The 16,692-nt window shown below is 37.7% G+C and overlaps 3 protein-coding genes across 3 annotated transcripts; 1 reads left to right on the forward strand and 2 right to left on the reverse strand.

The window, feature by feature from the left end:
* Nucleotides 1-2,487: 2,487 nt before the first annotated feature.
* On the reverse strand, nt 2,488-10,819 carry LOC134653003 (cytoplasmic phosphatidylinositol transfer protein 1). The gene is made up of 9 exons (XM_063508276.1): nt 10,659-10,819; nt 10,181-10,329; nt 9,816-9,904; nt 9,274-9,281; nt 9,101-9,172; nt 8,166-8,295; nt 6,712-6,836; nt 4,281-4,406; nt 2,488-2,639 (listed from the first exon to the last, which is right to left on the reverse strand). Exons 1-9 carry the CDS (start codon nt 10,707-10,709, stop codon nt 2,502-2,504), a joined length of 888 nt encoding a protein of 295 aa, XP_063364346.1. The 5' UTR covers nt 10,710-10,819; the 3' UTR covers nt 2,488-2,501.
* A 1,250-nt stretch (nt 10,820-12,069) lies between these two features.
* LOC134652937 (trafficking protein particle complex subunit 13) lies at nt 12,070-13,408 on the reverse strand. Its single transcript, XM_063508173.1, has one exon. It carries the CDS (start codon nt 13,315-13,317, stop codon nt 12,109-12,111), a length of 1,209 nt encoding a protein of 402 aa, XP_063364243.1. The 5' UTR covers nt 13,318-13,408; the 3' UTR covers nt 12,070-12,108.
* A 373-nt stretch (nt 13,409-13,781) lies between these two features.
* On the forward strand, nt 13,782-16,433 carry LOC134652939 (derlin-2). Its single transcript, XM_063508174.1, has 5 exons — nt 13,782-14,175; nt 14,271-14,504; nt 14,875-14,997; nt 15,411-15,574; nt 16,177-16,433. Exons 1-5 carry the CDS (start codon nt 14,083-14,085, stop codon nt 16,364-16,366), a joined length of 804 nt encoding a protein of 267 aa, XP_063364244.1. The 5' UTR covers nt 13,782-14,082; the 3' UTR covers nt 16,367-16,433.
* The last annotated feature ends 259 nt before the right edge of the window (nt 16,434-16,692 follow it).

The raw sequence follows: 16,692 nt of genomic DNA on the forward strand, positions 1-16,692 counted from the left end.
ACAATTATTAAGGAATGCAATTTTATAAAGGTGCGTCCAGATCTGGCAAATGCTGCGCGAGCCGATCGCGAGCTGCAGGCATTGACAATCCAACCTCTAGACTGAGCTTAGGCCAATTTTTCATGAAACCGATGCTGCCAAAAATACGGGGGTGCGGGGGGACGAGGTGAGCGAATCCCTTGCCGTGATTGGTCCGTTCAAAGACACGGACCAATCACGGAACGGGATTGACTCGAAGATGGAGTAACGCTACCGTATGTGTGGCAGAGGGGGTAGCGCGACTATGCTATGTCTAGAGGTTGGATTGTCTGTGGCTGCAGGTGCGTGGCACTTCGTATTATAGGTATAATGTACGCAAGCAGTATGCGAGCCATTCGCAGTTTCCCGGTGCGTTCTTCAGATCTGGACACATCTTATAATTCTCATAAATACTACACATTTATTGCGTGACACCAAGTCCTTCCGTCTTGAAACTTTATTTATCCTTTGCCTAATATGGAGTCAAAGTATTCCATATTCGATTTTGTCCTTTCCGAAGTTACTAAATGGCGCCACGATATTTATAGGAATCAATCACGTTATTTCTCTTGCGAAAACCATTTTTTATTTATTTATCGTATGGTTTACACCGAATACAACATTATCGAAAAGCATACAATTAACAACTAAGCAAGCTCATGAGTCCATAACGGTTCATCTAAAGTTCTAAACCTAAAACGTATAATACTCCAACTACAATAAAATCTCTATAAAATTATCTACCTATCTCAAAACGAACGGAGTTTGTGAACTAAATATTTATAATACTATACGTACTATATTACTTTAATATACAGGCTGTTTTCCAATCTTTAGCCAAATTATGCGAGGTGACTCAGGCGGTCTAGCATGAATTGCGTTCTCGCGCGCGACCCCATACATCTTACGCGACTTCAAGTATGGAGTCGCGCTGTGGTGTAGTATAGCATAGATATAGAATATAGATGACTACATGTATATTCTATCTAGTATGGAGTGTTAAGTACTTTATCGTGTCAGTAGTAAACGGACCATTCTATAGTGCACCCGTATTTTACTGAACTACCCCTCTACGCCCTCACTTCACCGCAGCGCGCGAGAATCAACTCATGCTAGACCGCCTGGTGACTATAGGACATAATAAGAAAACTTTACCACTTTCGGGACCAGCACCGAAATCCCGATAAAATGGTGTATGTTCCTTACATAATTATTGGCTGTTCGATATTTTCTATGGGTGAGACAAATTTTTATTCGCGGTTTCAGGGTCTGCCCATAGAAATTTGGCTAAGGATTGAAAACACAACCCATATATTAAGCATAGGAACCATTATTTAGATTCTTAAGCATTTATGACGTTCCTCGGGTAAAGGTACCCTATAGCGTTTGGCGCTGAAGCTATTATTAACGACGCCCCTAATGCGGTGCTACACGAAATAGGACCCGACCGTCCGTGGAACGTCACATTCTTGTCTTTGCATTCAGTTCTCAATGCTACATATTGTAAACTAAAACAATTGCACTAATCATTTTCATGGTCTTCAATCACTACTATTCACCAAAGTCACACAACATAGGAAGCTTAACACATATTTCACATATATCGTCACCACGGATGAATAGTATAGAAAATTCACTCCATACAATAAGCGGACGCCGTTGCCATTATGTAAACAGGTGATCAATCTAAGACTATTTCGCGATATAAATATAAAGCTCTTGTCAGCAAGAAAGCATTATCTTAATAAGATCAGCTTATTGTATGACGTGACATTCTGAATTTAACTAACAAATTACACTAGGTATATTAGACACAGATACGCCATTCTTAAACAACTGTGGATGTGGAAGGATAGACTAAGTGTCAAAGTAATTACATCTTTCGACATTAGGTTTTAAGGTTTATTTTTGTTAACCCTTTGACCGCCAAAGACATGAACTGACACAACTCAATATCAACATATTTGAGCTTTCCGCTGACGGCGCGTCATGACATCACACTCACGATGTTAATAAAAGACCAAAGTAGAATAACCTCCTAAGGCCCAACGAAAAATTGAGTATGTAGTCGTACGGCCCGTAGTCCTATTGTTTTATACCCAAGTACTTAAAAGACTTTTTTTAATATTATTGTACTTATACAGCACCTTGTACAGCACTTTGATTTTTTTTTACGAACTTGTTAAAGGGCTCACAGACAAAACAAAACAGTCCTTTAGAAGTTCGTACACGCCAATTTCGATAAGCGCAAAATTTTAAATGGGTTTTCTATTAAGTCCTACTAGTAGGACCGTGGTACGCTATGACTAGACAATTGTTGTAGGAGCTGGGTCTGAATAAGAAAGTTAATAAGTACTATGGGTAGGACCTAAACCTTGGGCCTTAGGAGGATAATAAAAAACAAAAATGACAATGGAATTTTCCATATTTGTATGAGAATAGCGTATTTACACTTATAATCCGTCTGAGTATTTACTTACCTATTAAGACCAGGTAAACCAAGACCGTGGTTCTGTGGGCGTGGAGCTGGCACTCTGGGGGGTCTTCGGCGTTTGTGGTTTGGAAGACGGCGACTTTTTGGGGTCTGACGGGGTCGCGGGGGCCGCTTCTTCAGCTTTCAGCTAGAACGAACAAAGTCATGAACTTCGGGGTCAAAACACGGAATCGCTCATTTACGTGATTACGTGTTCGAGCCTTCGCTTGAACCACATAATGAATGATGAGATAACAACCTTATACAAGGTGCCCAGTAATTAATGGATAACCTTCTAACCACCAACAGGGCACCTTAGGCTGGTCCAGAAAATGCACTTATAGGTCTAGTAAAAGTTTCGTGGTTTTCGAGATAATCGAACTTTTCTGTCTTTTTTAATAGTTAGCACCATACTTCAAATTTAGAAAAGCGCGATTATCTCGAAAACCACGAAACTTTTACTAGACCTATAAGTGCATTTTCTGGACCAGCTTAAGGTGCCCTGTCGGTGGTTAGAAGGTTATCCATTAATTACTGGGCACCCTGTATATAGTCCTCCTCATCGTTTTCGATGACGGCGGCCCTTAATAAATATTATGGACGTTGTCTAGCGTGAGCCCTAATGTGGCTGGCCAGGCCGAACTTGGTCTTAAATACTTGGTTGCACGCGTGACAATAAAGTTGGCCAGCTGCGTTGACCGTGTACACGTAGGAAGGCTTAGGTCTCTCTTTTCTTAATTGGCGGTTTGTGTCTAATAGTCGATTTAGACTCTCGCGCGAGCCACGAGACGAGCCGCGAGCCGAGCCACGAGACGAGAGTGTAAGCGGTGGGCTCGCTCGCTCGTCGAGCTAATATAATTTAAACACTAACGGCACGGCATAAGGTTTATAACCGAATGACAAGCCGAACGCGAGTGTAAACGGTGGACTCGCGTCTCGTGGCGCGGCTCGCGGCTCGTCTCGTGGCTCGCGCGAGAGTCTAAACCGAGTGTTAGCCTGTGAGGCGGTTACAACCTTATAACTTAGCCCTGAATGAATTTCTGATGTAGCATCGCCATCTATAGCGTCACTAAATTGCTAATAATGACCGCCGGGCCTAGCGGCACTGTTATTCTAACGTCATTATTACAAGTGGCTGCTACAAGTTCTGGGTGGTTAACGACATAAAGCGTTTACAAACTGTAAACTGTGCTTTGGAAAGCATGTTAAGTCGTCAATCCCAATTGTTGTCTGAGAGCAGTAGTTTAATCGAGCAAAAAGCTTTTAGTTAAGAAATTTCATTATTATAAAGTACCTAGCCAGTTGTGCAATCTTAATTAAGTTTAGTTCGCTCAGTTGGTTGAAATGCCACATGGCTCTACGTTCTTCAATGAAAACGTGTCTTGACACACGTTTTATGTACTGATTTTTATTATCATGCAAAGTAAAGTACTTATATTTAATCTTTCATTTAACTATTGCAAAGCGTGTGTGAATATCGACTTAATTTTATATGTGATAAAGTAGAAAATCAAATGTACGCTTAACAGAGGTGAATCAATTTTTTAATAACTAGCAGATACGTCTGCGAGCGTAATTCCAAATTTTATATTAAAGGAAAAAAGGAAAAATGTACGCTTCCGGCAGGATTTCAACCCGCTCAATTGGTTAAGAGCAACACACGGGTTGTGGCGGATGCGGGTTCAAGTCCTGCCGGAAGCGTAAATTTTTTAATTTTTTCCTTTAATATATTTTTTTTAACAGAGGTGATTTATAAGTACCTACCTAAAAAAAGTATTGGATAACTTACCTTACTATTAGTTTTGGCTTGCATATCTTTCTCATAAGCCCGAACGTCATCAAGAGTCATGTTGTACCAGTCGTCCATCCACGCAAACGCTTGTCGGTGACCCAACAAGAGTATCTCGCGTATCGCCTGTAACAAGGAAGGAAAACGTATAAGTAAAAAATAATTATATTTATTTAATATCCGGTCGCAAATTTGTTTCAATTATTTGAAATACTAGGTATTTATAGAGATTATTAGCTTGACGTCTTTAGCGTTGTAGTTTTGCTGCAAGGTAACTTCTCTTCTCTATCCTTATTTCTGTAAATTTCGTTTCCCTTTCGTCCTTGGTGGACGTGGCCCTTTCGGCCAGGACACCAATCTTTTCACAAAAAAAAAACCGGCCAAGTGCGAGTCGGACTCGCGTTTCAAGGGTTCCGTACATTTCTAATAGGTTTTCCTGTCATCTATAGGTAAAGAACTATTTTGTGTATTTTTTTTTCAAAATTTTAGACCCAGTAGTTTCGGAGATAAGAGGCGGGGATGGTCATTTTTCCCTATTTTCTTGAATAACTGGTAAAAAAGCGGCCAAGTGCGAGTCGGACTCGCCCATGAAGGGTTCCGTATTTAGGCGATTTATGACGTATAAAAAAAAACTACTCACTAGATCTCGTTCAAACCAATTTTCGGTGGAAGTTTACATGGTAATGTACATCATATATTTTTTTTAGTTTTATCATTCTCTTATTTTAGAAGTTACAGGGGGGGGGACACACATTTTACCACTTTGGAAGTGTCTCTCGCGCAAACTATTCAGTTTAGAAAAAAATGATATTAGAAACCTCAATATCATTTTTGAAGACCTATCCATAGATACCCCACACGTATGGGTTTGATGAAAAAAAATTTTTTGAGTTTCAGTTCAAAGTATGGGGAACCCCAAAAACTTATTGTTTTTTTTCTATTTTTGTGTGAAAATCTTAATGCGGTTCACAGAATACATCTACTTACCAAGTTTCAACAGTATAGTTCTTATAGTTTCGGAGAAAAGTGGCTGTGACATACGGACGGACAGACAGACGGACAGACAGACAGGCAGACATGACGAATCTATAAGGGTTCCGTATTTTGCCATTTGGCTACGGAACCCTAAAAACTATTAATCCTAAATATATTAAATATGTAGGTATATATATATTTGAGATTCTTACAATGAGCTCTTTCATTTGATATGTAACACGACACGATATAGTTTGAAACACTTTATTTTTTAATTTCCTCATTTACCCCCCAAAAATGGCCTCCATATTTAAAATTCATTTATTTACGTTACACGTCCATCTTTGGGTCACAAACTTACATATGTGTGCCAAATTTCAACTTAATTGGTCCAGTAGTTTCGGAGAAAATAGGCTGTGACAGACGGACGGACAGACAGACAGACGTACGAGTGATCCTATTAGGGTTCCGTTTTTCCCTTTTGAGGTGCGGAACCCTAAAAAGCAGTCGCTGGTAACTATGTCGACCAAACAGTGAAGCATTTTACAAGAAGTTTTATATCCTACATGCTACTTTTCACCCAATTAGGGGATGAACTTAAAAAAATCCTTTCCAAATAGAGCTGTATAATATTTGAAGTATAAACCGCCATAACATATAACCATACATATGTATGTCATATACATACATGACATACATATGTATGTCAGTACTCAGTTTAGTTTAGTTTAGTTAATTTCGGTCGGTTAAGTAGTATTTTGCTGGATTGACATTATGTTTACAACATTGATAAGGCATTTCCGGATCTATAATGTACCTATAGCATAATCATAACATACTTGTATTAATAGCCGATGGATGAGTCATAGGTTACACATGTACGTTTGTACGTGTAGCATGTTTTGTCTAGTGGGGGATAAATATTTAGAAAATAACTGGTACACTGAGATTTGGATTAGCGCCCCAAGGGTTCCGTAAATGACACAATTTTTTACACGTCATCGTAAACCAGTAATTAGTTGTAAAATGTTTAAAAAAAACCGGCCAAGTGCGAGTCGGACTCGCGCACGTAGGGTTCCGCACCATCAACAAAAAATAGAGCAAAACAAGCAATAAAACGGTCACCCATCCAAGTTCTGACCCCGCCCGACGTTGCTTAACTTCGGTCAAAAATCACGTTTGTTGTATGGGAGCCCCACTTAAATCTTTATTTTATTCTGTTTTTAGTATTTGTTGTTATAGCGGCAACAGAAATACATCATCTGTGAAAATTTCAACTGTCTAGCTATTTTCACAGATGATGTATTTCAACAACAGCCTGGTGACAGACGGACGGACGGACGGACAGCGGAGTCTTAGTAATAGGGTCCCGTTTTTACCCTTTGGGTACGGAACCCTAATTAGGGTGGTATTCAGGTGGAATAGGTCTAGGATACAAATGATACAATAAACTTACGCCCTGCACATATTCCTCGACCCGCGTCTGCAGGCCCCACACCTCGAACTTGACGTGCACGACCTTGTAGCAGCACATGATGGGCTGCTGGGTGTCTCGCCAGCCCTCCACCAATGGCCCGCGCCCTGTCAAGAAAACATAGAAAATTCATGTCTTTTTTAATCTCAACATGATCCAGTGTCCCATGCATAAAAACGGGTTGCACACCGGGAGTGCCGACCGAAGTGATAACTCAATGACATCTTACGTCTTACGATCACGTGATCGTCTGACGCTGTCTCGAGTTTAACATTTTTTCCCCACCTCATAAAGTGCGCAGCGCCGCTAAAGAAGTTTTCACTTCAAAAATATCACACTCCGGTGATAACATTATCACTACATAGTATAAAACAAAGTCGCTTCCCGCTGTCTGTCCCTATGTAGGCTTAGATCTTTAAAACTACGCAATAGATTTTGATGCTGTTTTTTAGGGTTCCGTAGCCAAATGGCAAAAAACGGAACCCTTATGGATTCGTCATGTCTGTTTGTCTGTCCGTCCGTATGTCACAGCCACTTTTTTCCGAAACTATAAGAACTATACTGTTGAAACTTGGTAAGTAGATGTATTCTGTGAACCGCATTAAGATTTTCACACAAAAATAGAAAAAAACAATAAATTTTTGGGGTTCCCCATACTTCGAACTGAAACTCAAAAATTTTTTTTTCATCAAACCCATACGTGTGGGGTATCTATGGATAGGTCTTCAAAAATGATATTGAGGTTTCTAATATCATTTTTTTCTAAACTGAATAGTTTGCGCGAGAGACACTTCCAAAGTGGTAAAATGTGTGTCCCCCCCCCCCCTGTAACTTCTAATAAGAGAATGATAAAACTAAAAAAAATATATGATGTACATTACCATGTAAACTTCCACCGAAAATTGGTTTGAACGAGATCTAGTAAGTAGTTTTTTTGCATACGTCATAAATCGCCTAAATACGGAATCCTTCATGGGCGAGTCCGACTCGCACTTGGCCGCTTTTTAATCTCAACATGATCCAGTGTCCCATGCATAAAAACGGGTTGCACTCCGGGAGTGCCGACCGAAGTGATAACTCAATGACATCTTACGTCTTAAGTCTTACGATCACGTGATTGTCTCACGCTGTCTCGAGTTTAACATTTTTTCCCCACCTCAAAAAGTGCATAGCGCCGCTAAAGAAGTTTTCACTTCAAAAATATCACACTCCGGTGATAACATTATCACTACATAGTAGAAAACAAAGTAGCTTCCCGCTGTCTGTCTGTCCCTATGTACGCTTAGATCTTTAAAACTACGCAACGGATTTTGATGCGGTTTTTTTAATAGATAGAGTAATTCAAGGGGAAGGTTTATGTATAATTTGTTATCCCGTGCAAAGCCGGGGCGGATCGCTAGTACTCTTATGAAATATTTTTGTAATATAGCCCTCACCTGTCTTCTCAGATTTGAAGAACTTGGGGTCCTCTGCCTCTTTATAATGATGTGGCTTGATCTCATCGTAAGCAATGTCCAGAAAATCTACTTCCCGACTGCCTAGTTCCTCGTCAGTCAAACCAAGACACTGCAACAGGAAAATATGAGTTATTTATTCTATAGAGTATGTGCCATCATAGTTAACTTTTGTGAACTTTAATACAATGCGAAATAAGGTCGGTTAGTGTTAGTACACATTATCTATTCTGAAATAGGCTGTGCATTAACTTATATATTATAAATTACTATTCAATATTTAGGGTTTAGAAGTGTACCCTATATATCACTGGTGCAGGTAGCGTGGTTGTTGGTAAATAATAAGCACTGATACTACTGACTCCAATATATTACACAATTAAGAGTTCACATTAATGTCGTACGATCAGTGGTTAGAGTGGGACTGCTTTCAGGGGGCCCGTACCGTAACCACGGGCTTTGCCTAGTCGGCTCATATTAGTACACGCGCACTAGAATATGAGCGTACGCTGCTAAAGTGTCCCTACAAATATAATTAGAGTCTGTCTTAGCTAGCTCTGCTCTGATTTGAATAAAACAAAGTGAGGGAGTGTCATTATAAATGTCATATTTTCATAGAAATTCGACATTAACAATGACATTGCCAAACATTGTCATCACAAATGCCATTCAGAATTATCTTGGTCCAACTCTAGTGCCAATAATTCAACAGTCCTGCTGCAAAGAAATGGCGAAACCTTTGCACTGAAAGTGGTAATAATTTTATACTACAGATATGCACTGTTTTAACAAGGACATTTTGAAAACATAAGAGTAAGAAGACCAGTGAGTTTGGCTTCACTTTCAATCTCACACCGGTTTTGGTTCCTCTAATCAGAAAAGGTGATTTTTTTTACTATGAAATGTGGTTTACTTACATTTTCTGTTGTTCCATTGTTATCTTCATATCTTGTTTGTATTGATATGGAGAATTTTGGGATAAAAGAACACTGAAAAATAAAGGTTGTTGTATAAAGAAACTTAAATTAATAATATTTTTTTCTGAATTGTATGGTAAATAAAATCTATCATAAATATGTCAAATACTTACTGTGTATTCTGTGCAGGACCATGAAAGAAAAATAAGTATATTATTTAGAATTGTATTTTCAGAACATTATGCCTAAGTAGGGCTCAACAACTATGTAAATTTTACTTCCAAAACTGTTACAAATATTGAAGTAGGTGCCTTAAATCTATACTCCTGTATATATTTTTGGTTAAGAAGTCTGACTATTTAGTCTGTTTATTGTGGTAAGTGAGTAAATATATAATTAACATGCAAACTTGGTCTGTATTAGGGTCATTGTGCTAGTTTTCGTCCATGCTCTAGTTTTCGTCCACATGACAGATTAGCAAATAACATATTTGATATTTAATTTACTACTTGCCAAATACATTTTTTATGTAGATAGATATATTGTCTCGACATTAAGGATTGTATTAAGTCCAAATTTGTGCAGCAATGTAGATTTATATTCAATTTCGTCAAGTGGACGAAAACTAGAGCTGGACGAAAACTAACGCACCTACCCTATATAGAGTTTATTCTAATATGATCAAAATTACAGTCAGGTAAACTAAATACAATACCAGTAATGGTGAAGGGGTAGTAGTTCCAAGCCTTTTCTGTGATGTAAAATATTTTTGGAGTCATTGACTGTATCCAGTAGGGCAGATGGCTGAAAAAAGAGAGGTTTGTTTCATTGAATTAAGATGTCTTTGTTAAATCAAAATGATATAAGGACAAGGTGATAGGTGGAACAAATATACTGAATGAATTTGTAGATTAGAACATATATCTACAACATACAGAGTAAATTTTTTGATGGGGTTTTTGCTTAGGTACACTTATAGTTTTACAGCTAGAGCTTGGTATTCAAAGGGCTAAAATACTATGATACTTTTCAAAAATTACCCAGATAGATATTGTAATCTTTGTATAAGGATACAATTACCTTGATAAGTGAATCCTCTTCTCTGTATACTGGCCGTGGCCATTGATCTCGTCATTCACTTGTTCATTGGCCACCACTTCCACACCCTCCCCATTGCTCGACTGTTCAAAACTGTGACGCGCTATCATGTACAGTTGACCAATACGATACTGCAAAGTTAATGGAAATAATTATCGTAATATCACATTACACCTTTCAATAGAATGCGAATTTGATGGAATAAGAAAAAAATCTTGAGTCCAAAAGTAGTTTTGATTTGGTTTGCGCTGCATGAAGAAAAATACGTTTTGTGAAAAGATTACCTACTGAAAAATACCTACACAAGATACTCTGCCAATTTTACGATATGTAGATTAGACTTTATGCTTGCATAACTAAATGGCGTTTACAATTATTTCTGTTACAACCAAATTAATCTTATTAATTAAATTAAGTAAGTATTTAACAAATTAATGATACAATTTACAACAAAACATACCTCTTCGACCGTCATAGGCATGGATATCCTGTATTCTTTTGTGAGAACCATGTTGAAATAGGTTTTAAAATTTATGTTACTGTGTTTTAAGAAGATTCTCTTTCAAGAAACACGAATTGATAAATAGATAGCGCTGAAGAATCTACTGTGAAAAAAAATGTAACCAGTGAACTTGACTTGACAAGACTACTGTCTATTCTATTGTCAAAATTGACAGAAGAATGAAGAATTTGACATTGACAGCCCCATTTCCGCGGTGAAATGCGCAAAATTTAAGAAATGTTACCAGTTCATGGCAATGAAATAGCTTAAGCCCCCTCCACACTCGTGCGCGAATCGCGGCGCGAAGCCGCGAACGCGAGCGTGGAGTCGATTTTTCTAGACTTCGAACTCGACTTTACACTCGCGTACGCGGCTTCGCGCCGCAATTCGCGCACGAGTGTTGAGGGGGCTTTAAGGTACGAACATACCACATATAGTTGGTCAAACCAAATTATCAGTAAATAAGGACAAAAAAACTATACTCATCCTTTTCTTTTAGGTGCTAGTACTAGTGTAAAACAAAGATAGTATGATTCTCTCTGTCTATGTTTGAAATGAGACAGTCCTATGTGTATACTACTCTCATACTACTCTTTGCATACCACCACCACCACGGTCTAACGAACCAATGAGGGCGTTTACCGAGACAAGAGGGAAATTAGGTGAAATAGATAAATACAAACGCACGAAATGATACGCGGTTACAGGTTACAGGCCTTCAAAATACAATATTACTTTGGCTGCATTTCATCTTATTATTAAATCTACATCAACAAAATATATTATATTTTGATGAAAACTTCTGCGACGTTTCAATGGCTAGACAGATTCTATCGGTAAAGCTGCAAAAAAACTAAATTTAGTTCAGTCTTATAAGGAACTATTAATAATGGCCAAATAAAACTTACTTTAAGTTCATATAATTTATTTCTGTTAATTAATAATAATTTAATTGCATTGTGCATTTCCCTTCAAGTTATTTGCTAGAAGATGTAATGCTGAAAATAAAATCACTGTGTTAATTGCACATATGTATAAGGCTTTAGGCTAGCAAGTCAAGTGAATTTAATCCATAACATTTTAAGCATAACACCTATACGAATTTTACCCCATTGAGGGCCTATTTCATTCATTCTAGTTCTAGCTCCATTTAAAAACAAATGTTTGCTTGCTTTATATGGGCACAAGCAATCTATTTGGTTGGAGTAATGTGTTGAATCTACATACACATAAAACAGTTCCTCTGACATTGCTCTTAATACTAGATAATTGGTTATAGATTAACCAGATATATAATATTCATAGCACAAAATTATTAATTTAAGAGCTGTATAAAATTAACATAATGACCTATTTAATGACAGTTAAGTATGTAGCAGCATTGAAAATATTTACAAACATAATGTGCTCAAAATACAAATACAGTTGCCAAATCATCATAGTTATATGTTCTTTTCAAAAACAAGTCTACTAAAGCTACTCCAGTGATGTTGTGCAGACCGGTATTCATGGGCAGCGCAGTGAGGTCCACCAGCACTGCCTTGCCTGGTTCCAGCAGGCCCAGTTTCCTGTTAGAAATACCACACCACAGCAGACTTGAGTCCGTATAGGACCGCAACTTCAGAATCAGGTCTAAAGTCCTGTCACTGGCATTGACTATCTTACATTTAAAATTGAAAGGCTCATCAACTGCAACTTTGCTTGGCAAGCTTTCGTAAGTTAACCTTATGTCCCCATAATCAGGAGTAACTCTTTGAAGTTGACTAGTTTGCAATCTTCCTTTCTCTCCCAAGTTTGATCTCCATACAATGTCTAGTTTGCCAATATTCTTTGCTAAAGCTAAAAGCTTTATTTCTTTAGCAATGCTTTCCCTTGGAGTCAGGCAATACAGGTATTGACAACTTTCTTGAGGTTGCAATAATGTGACATCACCAAATACAGAATCTCCATTTTCATCCTCATTCAAGGATTTTACGGTGAATTGCTGTGAGCTCTCCAGTGAGACTTGATCAAGGGTGATGGGCCCAGATGTGATGTTCTGAACTTGTGCTTCTAGGTAAACATCATCTGATTCAGCATTGTAAAACTTGGTCTTGACATCAAGTGGTTTCATTACTTCAAATTTGAAGAACTTTCTAAATGAGGCTAGGGTGTTGTAATTTGACATGTAGGTTACTTCACAAACTAGGATGTGTGTGCCCAAATCCTTCACTTCATGGTGTATAACATCGCTAAGTGTGTCGTCTACATCAAGCATAGAGGGAGTCTGACTTTGTTGGGTTGTGAGAGGTATCCTTTGGGAGTTTGTCTGCAGATCTGCCTTAATTGAGACACTTTGAACAGGTTGATTGGTTTCATTATGTACACAAACGTAACAAGAAAATGTTTCACCTAAATAAATGTTACCGAAACTCTGCGGTAACAATAGGAATTGACCAGCTGCCAGTGTCTCCATTTGGGTAACTGCAGTAGCATCATCTTTGAGGAAGTTATTGAATATGTTACCTGGCAAATCTTTTGAATCACATGTCACGATTTTCGGACTTATCAGAGCTGGTTTTGTAAGCCTCATCACCTTTAAGGCTACCAAATGTTCACTACTATCTTTGGGATCCATTTTGTGCAAAAATATTATGTTCGAATGAACTTTAGATTTTCATACAGATATATAAGTAACAAGTTAGTACTAATGTAATTTATTTACTACAATGTCTACGTATCTCGAATGCATTTAATTTCAAGAAAAATAAGATCACAAAATTCTTTTTTTTTTTTTTTGTTAGAATGGCTTTTGCTGCATCACAAAATTCACTCATCAATTCTGTAATTTGGGTTGTCATGTCATGTTGACACTACCTACCTACTGACAATTTCGAAGCGTATTTTCCGATGATTTTCCGTGTATTTTCATGTCCAAATTGTACTTTTACTTCTTTTATAACGTAACACATGCGTAACTCGCAGTTTACCTATACCTCAAACAACTACGATGCGTTCAGATGAATGAGTTCTGTCTGCATCAACGAATGTCATACCTTTTGACATTAGATAAAATATCTTGAATGCATCAATATAGCTTCAATGTTTTCCGATGTTTTCCCTTTTGCTTTTATGGCTTTGATTTTCTTTTGCTAAATAAAAGGAAAATACTATCACGGCAAGTTTAAAAGTACAATAAACAGAAAGACAATTGTTAACATGAGAGCTATACCAACGCGTAGTGAACATTAAACTGTGCACATATATGTAATCGTGTAACATTTTCTACAATTCTGATGTGGCCCAATCATGTTGAGCCCGTGACTTATCTATCAGCTAATTTCGTTTTGTAATTTTTTCTAGTTAACTTGTTTCGGTTATACATTAAGTTCTGTGTGCAATAATGGCGTACCAAACTTTTCTTCAAGAGTATATGCTTATACCCCCGGTGACTAGAGCCTATACAACCGCTTGCGTTGTCACAAGTCTAGCAGTCGTAAGTATTTTCTAAAGCTTTAGTTCATATTGCATATTCATATTGAAATCATGCCTTTTCTATATAAATAAGCAACTTACAATTTTTTTTTTCAGCAACTGGACCTAGTCTCTCCATTTCAACTATACTTCAACCCTATACTGATCCTCAGGAAGTACCAGCTATGGCGGCTGGTGTCCACATTCCTCTTTTTTGGGAACTTAAATTTCAATTTCTTCTTCAACATGATATTTACATATAGATACTGTAGGATGCTGGAAGAAGGATCATTTAGAGGAAGAACAGCTGATTTTATTGTTATGTTCGTGTTTGGAGGAGTACTGATGATTGTATCCTTTTTACAATTATTTTAAATGCATAATGAAAACTGGAACTTTAGAAATGTCTGTAATCTGTGATACATCTTTCACTATTACCAATTTATATAAGGTAAACAACTGCTCCTTTGCCAACATTACCTTCCCTTTTTTTTAATTACACACTAAGTACATATTATTAGCCAAGTCCACACAAAGCGAGCATACGGGCGAGGCAATTCCCTCACGCTTCTGCTGTCTCTGTGTGGGCCCGGCTATTTAATTTTAGTTAAGTAAAAATTGCATTTCCTTTTACCAGTACCTTTGGTTGGCAAGTACAATTTAGAAATTACTAATTCCATAATCAGTTCAATTTTGTATATAACCTTAACTCTTTCTACAGTTGTGTGCCTTTTTCGTTAACCTATTATTTTTAGGACAAGCATTCACCATCATGATTGTGTATGTGTGGTCTCGTCGGAATGTATTTGTTCGGATGAACTTCTTTGGCCTGATGAATTTCCAGGTAAGTGTTTGCATCTTAATGTTATATTTACTACTTATGACCATGGGTTGGTTAATATAGCCAGTATATTTGCTTACAGAGTAATCTTCTACTATTATTTAACTCTTAACTTTTTTTTTAACTAGTACCTCCACATCAGAGTCAAGGAACTTATTGCCAAAATTATGAAAGTGGGGTTGTATCAAATAATCTCTTAGTTGAAATATGTAGTTGTTACATAGTGCTACATTACAATGATAGCCATAGGTTTTTTTCTGTCACATTGGATGTGAAAAATGCTCAGTAAAATAATCATCGATTTGAAACTTTGAAAAAATGCAGGTATTACGAAATAAAAGTGCGTTTGTACGGGACAGCAAATGGAATGCCCCTGTAGTTTATTTTATTTCATTCATAATGTGATTTATTTCCAGGCCCCCTACCTACCGTGGGTCCTACTCGGCTTCTCTGTACTGCTAGGGAACGCGATATCGGTAGATTTGGTCGGCATGGCAATTGGCCACATCTACTTCTTCTTGGAAGATGTACTGCCAAGGAAGAGGGGCGGACAGAAAATACTTAAAACACCAAAATTCTTGTAAGTATTGCCAGATACTGCTAACTAATTTTATAATGTACTGCTCATATACCAGCCACCAGCTCTAACGAAACCTCATAACGACAACGTACGACATTCGTACGTGGGTGGTTAAGGGTGACGAGTTAAGTGATAGGTGGGTTCAGATAAGTTCAGATACCAAGAGTAATGCTTGCCTATATAGGAACTTATATAGTTGTTTCTATTAAATATAGGTATGTAAATTTAAAGCCTAATTGCAGAGATGTATTTATTTATTTAAACTTTATTGCACAAAATATATACAACAATGTACAAATGGCGGACTTAATGCCAAATTCTCTACCAGTCAACTATAGGGCCAAACAGAGATACCTACAATTGGTGCAGAGAGAGAACCTACCTAAATGTCACGGGAAGCTTTGTTTATTAAATCTCGAGTTGCATTAACGTAGTTAGAATCTGTCTGTCCGCACAGACTCTACTGTCTTTTAGGGTTAAGAAAAACAAATCTATACTGTCACACTTTTAGTTAAAATGAAATATTCAAAATAGAATGGTTTTAGATAAATATAATCATTACACCACAATTTAATTAACTATAACATTGATTTTACTTCCAGGAAGAAACTCTTCGACCCAGCCTCGGAAGATCCGGATTACGAGCCCCTACCAGAACTGGACAACATCCGCCCAGGCGGCTTCAACTGGCGGCGGAACCCTGAAGACGATGCCAATGCCAATGCCAACCCCAACCCCAACGCTAACGCCAATGCCAATCCAAACCCTAATGCGGAAGGAGACGCCAGATAAGATCTCAAACTGTACAGTGTCATAGACAGTCATATTAAGCGGTATATACAGATCTAGTTATAAAGCCTTTCCCTTTCCCACAGTCCTGGGATCCTGGTAACCTGAAAATGTTCATTTTCTATCAGTCTAATTAATACCCATAATTATGTAGAGTGGTGGACACGGAGGTATATAAACTTGGGTTTCTCCCTGAAATTATGCGTTAAAATTTTCTCACTATATATGTATGATCAATATATTTTATCAAGACGCCATAGGACGCGTAGCGAAATAGACAACTGGAATACGAAATTAGCAAGGCCAAAAAATCATGCCCAATAATAAAA

Source organism: Cydia amplana, chromosome 12 (assembly GCF_948474715.1).
Source record: "Cydia amplana chromosome 12, ilCydAmpl1.1, whole genome shotgun sequence".
Classification (NCBI taxonomy): Eukaryota; Metazoa; Arthropoda; class Insecta; order Lepidoptera; family Tortricidae; genus Cydia; species Cydia amplana.

Excerpts from the sequence above, each read along its gene's own strand:
- LOC134653003 (XM_063508276.1), bottom strand. The coding sequence starts at position 10,709 with ATGGTTCTCACAAAAGAATACAGGATATCCATGCCTATGACGGTCGAA. Across the intron at positions 10,330-10,658 it reads TGCCTATGACGGTCGAAGAG|TATCGTATTGGTCAACTGTA; the intron begins GTATGTTTTGTT and ends TTAACTTTGCAG. Across the intron at positions 2,640-4,280 it reads AAGCCAAAACTAATAGTAAG|CTGAAAGCTGAAGAAGCGGC; the intron begins GTAAGTTATCCA and ends TGTTCGTTCTAG.
- LOC134652937 (XM_063508173.1), bottom strand. The coding sequence starts at position 13,317 with ATGGATCCCAAAGATAGTAGTGAACATTTGGTAGCCTTAAAGGTGATG.
- LOC134652939 (XM_063508174.1), top strand. The coding sequence starts at position 14,083 with ATGGCGTACCAAACTTTTCTTCAAGAGTATATGCTTATACCCCCGGTG. Across the intron at positions 14,176-14,270 it reads TTGTCACAAGTCTAGCAGTC|CAACTGGACCTAGTCTCTCC; the intron begins GTAAGTATTTTC and ends TTTTTTTTTCAG. Across the intron at positions 14,998-15,410 it reads TTGGCCTGATGAATTTCCAG|GCCCCCTACCTACCGTGGGT; the intron begins GTAAGTGTTTGC and ends ATTTATTTCCAG.